Source organism: Lissotriton vulgaris, chromosome 2_1 (genome assembly GCF_964263255.1).
Source record: "Lissotriton vulgaris chromosome 2_1, aLisVul1.2, whole genome shotgun sequence".
Classification (NCBI taxonomy): domain Eukaryota; kingdom Metazoa; phylum Chordata; class Amphibia; order Caudata; family Salamandridae; genus Lissotriton; species Lissotriton vulgaris.
Window position 1 is genome coordinate 1,917,794,996 of NC_141687.1, and position 14,063 is coordinate 1,917,809,058.

The 14,063-nt window shown below is 44.0% G+C and overlaps 1 protein-coding gene across 11 annotated transcripts in view; it reads left to right on the top strand.

Annotated features, from left to right (window-relative positions):
• The window catches only part of AKAP13 (A-kinase anchoring protein 13), a 1,375,395-nt gene that overhangs the window by 252,143 nt on the left and 1,109,189 nt on the right, over positions 1–14,063 (top strand). For all 11 annotated transcript variants that reach the window (XM_086958098.1, XM_086958099.1, XM_086958104.1 and 8 more), the window contains exon 3: positions 11,280–11,323. In XM_086958098.1, coding sequence (XP_086814224.1) covers positions 11,291–11,323 — 33 coding nt within the window. In that variant the 5' untranslated portion in view covers positions 11,280–11,290. The remainder of the gene's footprint in view (positions 1–11,279; positions 11,324–14,063) is intronic.

Sequence of the window (14,063 nt, forward strand, 5' to 3'; positions counted from 1 at the left end):
TCCCTGGAATGCAAAGGATGGGCACTGCACTCCGCAACAGGACTTCTGTACACTGGAACCGTGTTGGTACTTCACATTAATATTTAAAAATAAAGGGACAATATCGCCATCAGCAGAACTGCAGCACTTCCAATGGGGCAATAACAGTGCTTTCCACCCAGAGGTACTGGAGCGCTTTCAGATGGGGCAATAACGGTGCTTTCCACCCAGCGGTACTGGAACGCTTTCAGAGGGGGCGATAGCAGTGCTTTCCACCCAGCAGTAATGTAGCATTTTTGGGGGTCAACTGCAGTGCTCTCCATCGAGCTGGAACGCTGCACTTTCAGTGGGATACGAGCAGCTGCAGCACACCCCACCCAGAGGGACCTCAGAAATGCTGGGCAGTGCTGGCATTTCTTAACCGGGATGTCACAACTGTTATGGGGCAGAGCTGACACTTCTGTGCAGACCTGAAGTGCTGTTAATTGTACAGGGAGCCCAGCCACATCTTGTCAGAAGGACAGTGCACGGAGAAAGGACCGCCATTTGGCAGCATTAATTCAATAAGGGAGCTCCAATCTGGCGTTTCCTACCACCACCAAACCTGATGTTTAGGCGTTGGAGCAGGCTGTCAGTGCAGATGTTGTATTACCAAAGGGTTGTGCTCAGGAGCCCATAATGAAGCAGAGTCCCTCATTCCCCAGCACCCCATGCTACCAGTGAGTAAGGGACACACATAGTTTTGTGCTGTGGAATTACAGTGTGGGCGCTACAGACAAATACAATCCAGAGCCTGAGAAATGACAGTCAGCTCGAGTGCACTGTATTTTATCAGTATGTGCCTGTTATTGTGTTGTGTTTGCCCTGTCTTCGGTGCTAGCGGTGCCTTTGGTTGTCGGCAGGAATATTTCCGTGTTATCAGTAGTGACCATGGCTGCTGTCGGGGAGGGGTCAGTTGTGGTTGCAGTTCCAGTGTGTGTTTACTCTGGCTATTATACAAACACTGTGTCTGCATTATCTGGGTGCAAACCTGTGTTGTGGTGTCCTGTAGTGATATGTGTGCACACTAACTGCAGCGCTGTTTTGTTTGAGCTGTAGGGTTTTGTGGCACATGCACATGAACAAAATTCAGACCGTACCTTTTATATTAAACAGAACATTTATTTAACATCTCTTCATAATACCTCTGATAATAAGATTAACTTTCCGCTTGTTCTCCACATGCTGGTTTTTGGTCGAAGCAACGTGTTTTAATTTAGTGTGATTGGCGCATTTCTTTGTAATTCCATTTCATCATTCTTAAACTTGGTAACACAATCCACATATACACATCACACCATGCCACATAATTCCAATAAGCATATTTTCACTCAACGGCACACACTTCCATGCCACACAATTCAACTCTGTACATTTCCATTCCACACCACATAATTTGATAACAAACCATATAATTCACCTCAACCACAAAGTTTCACAACACTACACACCACATACACCCAATCCACACCACAGAATTCCACATCATGCCACAAAATTCAAAAGCACTCCTCATAATTAAACTCCACTACATACCACTCCACAACACAAAATACCATTCCACATAATTCCACACCATAACACACAATCCCACTCCTCATAATTCCAGTACACTCACTACCTCATAATTTCAACCCACATAATTTTACCACACACAATTCAGCAACTAACAATTCCAATCAGCCCACATAATTCTACTCCACACCACAAACATCTATTCCACTCCACATCAAAACACATAGATAAAAGACATTGACATTTACAGCACCAATAGATCTAACTAGATCTAACTTTCACAAATGCGAGACCTATTGCATTGCAAATGCTTGTTTGAGTATGGAGTGGTCCAGCAGGAAATGGTGGCTGCCAAGTCTCCAAAATAATGTTCAAACATTTTATTTACAAAATCGCGAAGGGTTGGGCAAACCATGGACAAGCAGGTGTGGAAGAGATTGGAGGGAAGCAACGGGGCAGCTCCCTGATGATTTCGCATTTATGAGAGTTTGAGCCATTTTTTCATTGTAAATGACAATGCCTTTTACTTATGTGTTGTTTTTAAAACCGATAAATAAAAGGCTTTGTCATTTACAATGCCAGTAGCTGAAACTCTTGCAAATGCGAGACCTATTGCTATTTGAGAAAATAGTGATCCGTAACAGAGGGGGTCGCCATGGGAAGTTACAAAATGAGGCCAGGCAGTACTAAGGAAGTACTAATAAGCCTATTGACCAATGAACAGCCACCATTTACAGTGAGGTAAGGTAAGGTAATCGTTTATTTGTACATGATTAATTAAAATCTTTACAAGCGATAAAAACGTCAGTAAATACGTGTCAAAGTAAATTTGTACATAAGAATAAAATTTGGTAAAGATCAATTCTTAGTTATCCTTAAAACATTACAATGTCATCACAGGCTCTTAAGTCTTTTTCCTGTTAAATCAAAGAACTTGACAACCTGGCAGTTCAATTTGGTGTTGTTGGGGTTAAAACACAGTTTTACAGCCTGCCTGCAAGTCCGAACACTATGTAATTTGATGGATGGTCATAATAAAGTTTACCTCAAGTCCTTTAGTTTAGGACAAATGCAGATCAGATGGGTGATGTCCTCCTTGCCGTTTTCACACAGGCGACATTGCTGTGAGGAGTTTTTTCTCTCCCAGGGCGGTAGGTGTGGGAGTATAGGGATTACTCTGAGGCGTAATTTTAGACATTTTTCTTTGATTTTTATTTTCATACCAATATTGAGGTATGCTTGTGGTTGTATTCCTCCATAATCCCCCAGGCGTTATCCAGCTATGTGCTCTGTTTGCTAGTTCCTTCTTGTCTGCAATGGCTGAGATGATATGTGCTGATTTTTTTGCTATTTTTTTAAAGGACAAGAGGTCTATTGCAGTTTCCCAGACGTTGGTCAGTCCTAACACTTTGAGTGATTCAAATAGATAATCTCTTGCCGAAGACTTGCGGTGCCGAAGTACCTTTTCCCATACATTGGATCTTAAAGAGCCAAGCTCTGCAGTGTGTATCTTATGCCAGCTGGCTACATACACGCACCGCCTTTCTATTGTTTGTTTAAGGATGCCGATTTCTAGCCGGATCTGAGCAGGAGAAACATATTTTGGGAGGTTAAAAATTGCCCTGTATGAATTGGCTATGTCCAGTAATGTTCATCCGTCCCATGGAGCGATTCACTGCCGTATGCAAGGGTTAGCAGTAGTTTGGCATGCAAGATTTGGAGGAGAGGTTTAAGTGAGAGATCAGGAAGTTTGGCCTTTAGTGATTTTATAGCCAGGCAAGTGATAGTCGCATTCCCTCGTAAGGAGTCAAGTTGTGCATTAGACATATTGTTTTAATCCAAAATTACTCCCAGGTACTTGTAGGTGGTAACCACATCCAGCTTTTCTCTGTTCAAGTGCCAGCAAATTTTCCTTTTTTTCCTATAATTCACGGCCATAACCTTTGATTTATTGAAGTTTATTTGGAGAGAATTCTTTGCTGAAAAGGTATGAGCTACATTCAGGAGATGCTGAAGGCCTGTTGGCGTCCGACTTATCAACACCAAGTCGTCCGCATATAGCAGATTGGAGAGGATGATAGTCCCGAGTTTCGGTGCATGATTAGGGCATTTGTCAAGTTCCCCCGTTAGGTCGGCTAGGAAGAGGTTGAATAAGATTGGTGCTAATACACACCCCTGTTTTAACCCTTTTGTTGTCCTGATTGGTTTCGAGAGATGTGTGCCTGCTCAGAGTTTGATTTTAATCCAGGTGTTTGAATGGAGTAGTATTCGCACATCCAGAAGGTGTTTCGGTATTCCCAAGTTATCCAGTTTCTGCCAGAGTTTATTGCGGTCCACGTGATCAAATGCGGCAGTAGAGTCCATAAACGAGAGGTATAAAGGTGATTTAGCCTCTTTTACTGCTCCCATCAACAAGGATAGTGACGTGATGTTAGTTGTGGCCCCTTGGTCTCTGCAGAAACAGATTTGGTTGATCGGGATGATTGAGTTTTCAGATGCCCATAACGTTAACTCCTCCAAGATGGAGACTGCAAAATATTTAGCCTCCACGTCTAGTAGGGCAACAAGCCGATAGTTGTTTGGATGCTTCTTGCTACCTTGTTTATAAATCAGGCTAATGACTGACCCATGCCAGGAGTCAGGGAGAGCCAGGGTATACCTTAAGCCATTAAATATTGGTTTTAGTGATGCACTCCAAAACTCCGCATCCGATTTGTACAGTATAGGTGGAATGCCATTAGGCCCCGGGGCTACAGTGGGCCTCCCCCTTGTTATTTACCACTTGAAGTCCGCTGGCACAGTTGTCTTTCGCCTGGGTACATCAGACTTTGAGGAGCTTGCTTCCGGTACTGAATTGTTGAGTTTTGATAGGCTCATGGCCCCATATTTGCGCGTTTCCTTGATCCTCGCGGCAGTATAGCAATTATTTTTTTCTTCTGTTTTAGTCCTCGTGACTCTTGTGCATGGATTGTTTGTTGCTGCGTCCTCTATAGTTTCCACGTTATTAAAATGCTTCCATAGGTATGTTGTCCATACCTCTTCTGATATGTGGGAGTTTTAGCCTAAATGTTCTGGATTCTTTATTCTTCTAACCATTTGCCAGAACTGCTTCCCTTCATAAAGAAGTTTTACCCATAGGTCTTCGTTTCTTTTTTTTCAAAACCAATTTTATTGAGCAGAAGAGTATCAAGAATGTGGTATCTTCACATACCAAGATCCCCACAACAGTATCAATGCACAGTGATATACTCGTTAATCCATGAATCAAATGATGAAGCTCAGCTTTAAAGACGTCCTAACTGCCCACCCCAACCCCAACTACTCCCCCACCCCTACCCAACACCCCCCCCCACCACACATGTACAGAGGCAACATAAAGACGGTACACATAAAAGAATCCGGTACGATGCAACCAGGGCTTTGCCTTTCGGGCCAGGAATGTCACTGCGTTCAAATGTCCTCCTCCTGTTCCGCCGGGGGTTCCAAGGACAGGCCGCGGTAGTCGGCCCACCGCTTCCAGATTTTGAAATGTTTGCGCGGGCAACCTCGCGCCTCAAAGACTGGCTTCTCAAGGCCCATGAAGTAGTCCAGCCCAGCCTTCCATGCAGACAGGGGGGGAGCCCTTACAGATTTCCAAGCCCGAGCCAGGTCACGCTTGGCCACGACCAGGCCCAGGAGCAACAGGTGGCGCTTATAGACGTTACCCCCTACCCCTTCCATAACGTGCAGCAGGCCTAATCGGTGGGTACGAGGAAGATCCCAAGGTCTTCGTTTCTTAGCTTCTGTTTTTCCCATTTCATCCGCTTTAGCTGTTTCTTTGCCTTCTGTAAAACAATTTGCAGGCTATGATTTGTTTGATCCTTTCGCTTGTGTCTCAACGTTTGATTTATTAACCGTTTTTGTGTTTTTATTTCTGGGGTTAGTTGATTTTTTCTTGTGGTTCCCACCCCTTGACGTAAGTTATTTGGTGAAATTGTTATCAGTGTCTCACTGATAGTTTGAATAAAGTTTTGCCAGACTTACGACATCTTCGTTGAGGAGCTAGCAATTTGGGTGAAAAGAGTTTTCGCCGTAGAGCTTATGGAGTCGATATTATCGACGTTACATCGTAGCCGCCTTAGATTTGACGTGACTTCTGTGGCAAGACCTGTGTGTGGTTCGATTGGGAGTTGCGAGTTGACTCTTATTGTAGCCTCCTGAGGCAGGTGGTCGCTGAGGTCACTCGTGCCTATTCTGAACGTAGTTATCCAGGGAAACATGTTTAAGGATGTAAACATGTAATCTAGGTGGGATATTGCTTATTGGAGTGGAAGGTAGCAACAGGTGAATCGTCTTCGACATAGTGCCCATTCAGAGCCCTTAGGTTAAGATCTTCCAGGTATCATTTGTACATTTTTTGAATACTTCGTTGATTTAGTATTTTTTGTCGGACCTTGTGTTGGCACTCCCCATGCTGCATTCAATTCTTGAATAAGGTCGTTGTCTGGGTCTTTGCTGATGAGGAGCATGTTGAAGTCCCCCGCCAAGATGATTAAATCGGAGTCCTTATCTTCCATTATTTTTCCAGGGCCTTCGCTAAGTCTGTAGCTGCTTTTTTGTTTCTGCTTGGGATGGATGTATGCATTGATTATTATTTTTTCCTGGGGCTGCTTCTGCAGCCAAAGTGAAATCTTTACCGTCTGTACAGCACTTGGGGGAGGTATGTGAGAGTCTATTGTTGTAATTTCGCCTATTGTTGGTATTGAAGGAAAGAACATCAAGCCTCCTGATCTTCGTCCAAAGGTGGAGTTTTTGTTTGCCGGGATACAGCATGAAGTGAATGCTTGCAGCTCAAATACCTTTCCTTCCCAAGTTTCTTGAAGCAGTAGGAGGTCAGATGTATTTAGGTATTGTAGGAACTCTGGGTCGTTGCTTTTGCTGGCTAGGCCGTTGATATTCCAGGATCAAATTCTGATTTCCCTGGTCTTGTCTGAGGGGTTAGCTAATTCTTTCCCTATTTGTCAATTTGTGCCAGTCGTTGTGAAGATTGTATGTTGAATTGGCTTCCAGTTAAGGATGATGTCTGGCGAGGGATGGCTATTGTGGCTTTGGTTTTGTCCAGGTGGAAGTCTTTTTGTATCTTGGGAGTTCATCCTTAGGGAAGTACTCGTGGCTCCCTTTAGTACTGAATTGGCGCTTTTGTGTACCAAGGGCCTAATGAGAGGTAAAAAAGGCGTCGGATAGCGAGGTCGCTTTTCGAGTCTCAGCTCTATCCCCCATTGTTGGAATGTTGCTTCTTCTTTCATAATCTTATTTGCTATCTCAAAGGAGTTCCAGGTTGCTTTTGTTATGTCTGGGCGATGCGACTCGGTATTTGGCTGAAACTGTATTTGCATTAGGTCAGTAGAACTGATGTTTCCCAGGCTTGTAACCGAGTGCAAAAGTCTTAATATGTTTCCTCTATTCAGTACATCGTCCCTACCTTGAGATGTGTATTCAGGAGTGAAGAGGATTGATGCCGGACTATTCAGATGCTGGGGTGTTGCTGGATTAGCTAGTGATTTCACATTGTCAAGTTGAGTGGTCTGAGGGGAGCGAGTTAGGTCTGCTATGTCTGAGTAGTTTGGTTGCTCACTTTGATAGTTGTCTATCCTCAGGTCTCCTCTGCTACTGTTCGGTTTTCGTTTTGGTTGCTGAGGTGACTCCGCGTTGACGGCCGTGGCGTTATCCTCAATTTCCATTGTTTCAATATATTCAAGAGGTGTTAAGTCAGCATTATGAGTATATGTGCTGGTTGGGTTGATCTGGGATGAGGAAGTTGTTGTGTAAGTTCTTTCAGTACAGATTTCTTAGTGGCAATAGTTGTCGGTTTTGCGCTCGGTGCTGGGGACGATGAGGGAGTACTATCTGGCCCCTTATGCAGGGGTGGCGATTGTTCAGTGCCTTTTGGTTTCTGGTCATGCATTGCTGTTGAGGGGTTAGATTGGGCTTCTATGTTATGTCTTGCATCCGTTAACAACCAATTTCTTCCTTTCCTTTTTTTCTTCATGCGGATCCTGTTTGAAGTCTGGATGTTTTATTGAGGTTGATTCAACTGTAGTTGCTGTGGTGATCTTAGGCTCAGTTTCCAATGATCCAGGAAGTGGTGTTTGAGCTGAGAGTAAGTTGATTTCTAAGCTCTGCTCAGCCGGCTGTCGGTTACGAGGCCTGCTTGCACCGCTGGGAATTCTGGAGGTAGATCCGAGGATTGTGGGATCGAGATTTGTGAGACTGTTGATTTTAAGTCTCTTATCAGGTCCCCTAGCATAGTTGGTAAGGATGATAATTTGTCTAAGATCGGATCACAGGGTAGTGCTTGTGGTGGAATTGTTTGAGCCACAGAGACAGCGTCTTGGCCTCTCCTTATGAGTCCATTTAGTTCTGAGATTTTCAAGTCAATTCCTGAAATAGAATCGCCCATTGTCTGCATAACAGAAAGCTGCAAGTCCATTTTTTGAGATTGAAATTCTAGAGCTGCGGCCAAATGTTGCAGAGTGTTTAGAATTGTTACCCATATGGATTCAGGGACTGGTTTTCCAAAATAGTTGCTCCTATCCAGTCTCGGAGATACGTCAATAAGTAGATTGCCTTCGGATGGTTTAAGAATGTAAGTAGCAACTAGTTCTTCCCATTCCTGTACCGCTATGGAGGACATATTATATATGGAATTATCGATGGATTGGGAGTCGTTATACGGTGGAAAAATGCGGCGTTGGGGTGGCGTTTGCACTGCTGGTCGGTTGTTTGACACTATTTGTTCGCAGATGCTGTTGGAATTTGCTTGAGGTATCTTAGTTTGAGTCGGAGGAGTGTTAGGTGATAGGAGAAGTTGCATTTTACTTTCCTGCTCTTCAGTTACTGTTGGTGGTTCCGTTTGTATGTGTAGGGTTGCCTTCATTAGATTTGGCGAACTTCTGAGTAGTTGAAGAGAAAGTAGATCTTCTCTTTCCTGCTCGTTGTGGATCTGTGCCATAGTTTTCACTGACGCCTCGTAACCTCCAAGATGCGGTGAGCTGGATTTACTAGGATGAGTCTTAATCTGGCTGGCTGAGTGTGGGTGGGTTACTACCTCTATGGGCTCAGCTTTCTCTGATGGACTCCAGTCTTTGGTGGTAATTTTACTGAAAGATACAGTTTCCGGAACATTGTAATTGTTAGCTTCTTGGCCTTCTAAATGTGCGAGTGCTGCCACTCTTCTTACTTCGGGCGATGTTGATGTTTGTGTTGCAGCGGCTGCATCAGTGCTGGATGAGTTGAAGGCCCCGGCTGGCCGGGGTGAACCTTCTGGGTTGCTGATAGTGCCACTGCAGCCGGATTTGCTAAATTGAAGCGGTGTGGGGAGGCCTTTGATATTCCCTGTCTTTGAAAAAATGGCTGTCCCAGGGTCTTTTAAAAAAGAGAACTTTGTATATATCTTCGGTTGATGGGAGCATGTCTTTTTCTTTGCAAGTGTTCCATCGATAGTTATGAGATTATTTAAGTCTGTTGGTAACAACTTTAATACTGGGGGTGTTGAGGTTTGTGTGGATCTCTGTGGTTGCTGAAGAGCTATAATTAAAGGTGGTGATGCAGCGGTGTCCTTAGCATGGCCGTTTTTATTTGGGGTTTGGTCGAAGTTGGATTTTGACTTGTTACTGACATTGGAATTTCCATAGTTGAGCATTCTTTGTTTTTATTGTGGACGTTTGGGTTGATATCCTGAAAGTTGTTCGGATGTAATGACAGTACTGGCTCCAGTTTCCTCTTCCGAGTCTTAGGCTTAGAGTTGGATTTTGATTTGAGTGGTAGTTGCCTAACTCTGCCTGATCTCATTGCTCTGCTTTTTTTTTTTTTTTATTAAATCATTGGTATTTTTAGAAATTAGGCACACTGTGCTTTTTCCCCCTTTTGCGAAACCCTCCTGGTAGGGTCTACAGCGTGAGTTCTTGCTTGAGTAGGTACTCTCTCTTTTTTTTTTGTGTTTGGAATATTAGTGTACAGCTATGTGCAGAGAGGTTTTCATAAGCTTTGATGGCTTAGAGCTTGTTGGCTTATCGACCTATTGGGCCTGCAGTAACCCCTCTAGGTCCTGGCTCTTAACTTCTATGCCTTCGATCTTTAGTTTTTCAAGTGCTCCACTGTTCCTCCCTTTCACGAAACTCGTGGCTCAGCGACTCCGTGGTGAGTGGTCTGAGGGGAGCGAGTTAGGTCTGCTATGTCTGAGTAGTTTGGTTGCTCACTTTGATAGTTGTCTATCCTCAGGTCTCCTCTGCTACTGTTCGGTTTTCGTTTTGGTTGCTGAGGTGACTCCGCGTTGACGGCCGTGGCGTTATCCTCAATTTCCATTGTTTCAATATATTCAAGAGGTGTTAAGTCAGCATTATGAGTATATGTGCTGGTTGGGTTGATCTGGGATGAGGAAGTTGTTGTGTAAGTTCTTTCAGTACAGATTTCTTAGTGGCAATAGTTGTCGGTTTTGCGCTCGGTGCTGGGGACGATGAGGGAGTACTATCTGGCCCCTTATGCAGGGGTGGCGATTGTTCAGTGCCTTTTGGTTTCTGGTCATGCATTGCTGTTGAGGGGTTAGATTGGGCTTCTATGTTATGTCTTGCATCCGTTAACAACCAATTTCTTCCTTTCCTTTTTTTCTTCATGCGGATCCTGTTTGAAGTCTGGATGTTTTATTGAGGTTGATTCAACTGTAGTTGCTGTGGTGATCTTAGGCTCAGTTTCCAATGATCCAGGAAGTGGTGTTTGAGCTGAGAGTAAGTTGATTTCTAAGCTCTGCTCAGCCGGCTGTCGGTTACGAGGCCTGCTTGCACCGCTGGGAATTCTGGAGGTAGATCCAACTGCAAGGTTTTATTATAGTCCATAAGAGGTCTTTCTGGAACAGACAGCTAAAAGGCATGCCTAAAAATTCAGTCAAATGGTATTCAAATCTTACAAAGTGTTCTTTACCCAAGACAATGGTAACAATTTTGTTTCCTCCTGATCTGTTAATTGTCACTCCTATCGACTCATTATTTCCAATGCCATGTAGTGACTTAAATATATTTTACATATCACACATTGCCCAAGATCTTGCCGCGCTAATGCCAGTTAATGATTAGTAACAAAGGTTTGTTGCTGAACAACCTAGGCAAATAAATGCCAGGCACACATACCCGCACACATTAATCATATCCCAGGCTAAAGGGTGCGAGTGACATTTGGATTTGTCTTCACTTCATTTTTACAGAAGAGAAAGAAACGCCTTCTTCCCCCAGGCAATCGCCTCCGCCTTTGGCATTTTTGTGTGTATTTTTTTACAGTGCCGTTGCTGTATTAGATAAGAGCAATGCTGTATTATAAAATCTGTATGCCTCAGAAAAATGTATTATATTTGCTTATTGTAGTGGTTGCGGGGGATCCGCTTGTTGATTTTATGATGAGGTTAACTACCTTTAAGAAATCTATACATCTTATATTAAATCAACAGTTGGCCGGTGTAACTTAAATTGCATGCATGCTATCACTGAACTGAGATAGAATAAATACTTATAGACAAATTTGTATGTGGTTTTGAAATACAAATGTTGAATACGTTTAATATGGAAACACTGAGTCATGTGCAAACAGGAATCATTGAACTATTCATTTAATTGTAAGTGGAAGGAATTTGTCTCTACCTCCCTTTTATTGTGGTTCTGAAAGTTGAATTTATGTCAAATAAAACGTTGTTTAATTTTCTTTTCATTATTTGATTTCAGTACTCTAGGTCATGAAACTTAATCCCCAGCAAGCTCCTTTGTATGTAAGTAAAGACAGTATACAAACAAACCTTTTTGAAATGTACACTCACTATGTCTATGTATTGTTCTAAACATGAAATTAAAGTAATGTGCGTTAAGTTTATTAAATCATGAACTCTGGTAGAGGGTTTTATTCGGCGTTCAAAACGTGATTTAATGCAAAGGTTCTTCTGAACAATATCTGTTTGGGCTGTGTCAGTGGTATGTTGTCGAAGACTGTTAGTGAAAAATACAATATATAGAGTGGGTTTTATGTCACCCCCTGCTCATGATTGGATGAACTGTCAGTTCTCTGTTTTTGTTTCAATGGTGTGCCTCCCTACTCTTGTTTGTGTACCGCCCCTAAAGCATAGTCTATTTAACATCCTTTTGATTGAATGAGTTGTATCCTTTAACACCTTACATAAGGAAACTTTTTTTTTTGTTTTCAATTGTACTTCATGGGAACGTATGGGTTTCCTTGCTCCACCCCATCTGCTCATTCCCAGGCCCCTAGTGCTTGCTCTGAAGCTTCAAATGCCCCCTCAACCCATCCCGACTTGTCCATTGTTCACCCATCCTTTTCCGTCCCCTGTGCTTTTCATTGATATATTAAATTATATTGTCTGCTGTTGTGTGGCTCTACCTCAGATCTTCCAATCCCAGAATTGTGGTTGGGGCAACAAATATAAGTGTCACCTCCTTGCATATGTGTCTGTTCCTTTCTTACCACGCCTTCCGACGTGGGTCTGGAGCACTCTTCCTTGATCTCGGTCACCTGACAAACCACATTTTTTGTCATTCTCAAAACCTTTCCAGTATGTAGGGGACATGTCTCAATAAAACAACTGGTTCTTAACCCTGCAGAGATTGCCACAGATAGATGCCAGTGATGGACCCTCACGATGTCTGTCTGTGGTGTCTGGTGACTCAAAGTCCTGTGGAGACTATTTGGATGAATCTGAAGGCGACCAGGGACCGTAGAGCCACGCTATACTGTGCTGTACATTGTAGGAAAGTTCTGAAGGCCTGATCCCTGTTGTAGTCAAGAACGTGGACATGTTCTTGTTCTAGAGGCTGTTGACGTGGGAGGTCATCGTCCTATTCCAAGCACTTCAATAAGTCTAAGAAAAAGAAGCATGAGAAGTCCAAACAAGACGCCCCTTCTTCCTGCTACTCTCACCATACTAGTCACGTGGACGTCAGAGTACCGCTAAGTCTCAGTCTTCGTCTCCTCCCTCAGATCTGATCCTGGCTTTTGTCCTGATCCAGTCTGAATTCCTGTGTCCTACAGCAATGCTGCATCATATCCAAGCCTTCAATGAGGCTATGCTGTGAATCTTCAGTACCCCACAGGTCTGAGTAGGCCTTCAAATTTCCCTAGTTGAAGTAAAGAAAAACTTTCTCACAGAGGTACTACAGCAAGTGCAGACCTCTCTAGAACCCTTTCTACCATTGAATGAGCCACTGATGGCCACACTCCATGGGCACCTGGTTGAAGCCAGGGTCTTGCTCTCCCATGAACTGTTAAACCTCAAGGAAAGCGAGTCTGGCTTGGCTGGAGGGAGGGGGTGCCTCTGTCCGCCTGCAGAACCCAATCCCTGAGAGCCTGGAAATATAGGCATGCACAAGATGGCTTAATTTTTTCCGACCACCCTGCCAGACAGAAACGCGTGGTAGCTTTTAGAAAACATTTGTCCTAGTCTATTCTTCTTGCCCTCAGTTCTGTAAACCCACTTTGCCCCCTTAGGCATTATTCGCATGCAATGTGGGAACTGGTGGCCAACATCTTGCCAGCGGTCATGGATGACCTTGGGCCAGCCTTCGATGGATCATTCAGGATGACCAGACTGAGGCAAAGTATGTAATCTGGCCAGGGCACCACTAACTCATGGTAGGGCAGTTGGTATCCGCACTATGCCTCAGCTTCATTAAGACCACTTGTACATTCTCATGCAAGAAGTTCAAGCTGTCTGGGCAGCAAGAGCTATAGAGAGGGTGCCAGCATCAAAAATCTTGACTGGTTGGTACTTTCATTATTTTCTGGTGTCAAGAAAGACTGATGTATTCTCCTATTTTACATCTCTGTCCCCTGAACTTCTTTGTCAAGATGGACCAGTTTAAGATGCTCACTAAGGCATAAATAAGTTCTCCTGCCCTCACTCCAGGAGACTGATTGGTGGCATTGGACCTGCATGGGGCTTATTTCCACATCCCAGTCCTGCAGTCCCTGTGTTTCCAAGTATGCCACAAGCATTTTCTGTTTGTGGTGCTCCCTTCAGCCTTGGTAATGCCATTTGGTTGTTTACTAATCCGCCTCATTCATAAAACTCCCAGATGGCAATCGGCCAAACCCCTACTTCACAGACTGCATTTGCTCCCAATAGGCCAAAGGGCAGCTTTCAAAGTGGCCTGCCTCACATTCAAAGCCCTCCACTGCTCCGGTCCCGCGTTTCTCAAATCTTTAATTACTCCTCATCGTCCAACGCGCAACCTCCGATCAGCCCACCGTCATCTGCTAGCCACCACCAAAGCTAAAACAAAGAAATTCGGTGGTCGACGCTTCTCCCACCTGGCTCCCGGGCTTTGGAATCTTCTCCCTCTCTCCATCAAATCCACCCCATCCCTTCTGAGCTTTAGAAAATCTCTTAAAACCCACCTCTTCCCTCCCCTTGGTTAAAACTCCGCTCTCACGCTTCCCCCCTCACTCACTCTGTCTTAAAGCGCCAGGAAGCCTTTGGTGTCAGCGCGCTCTACAAATTG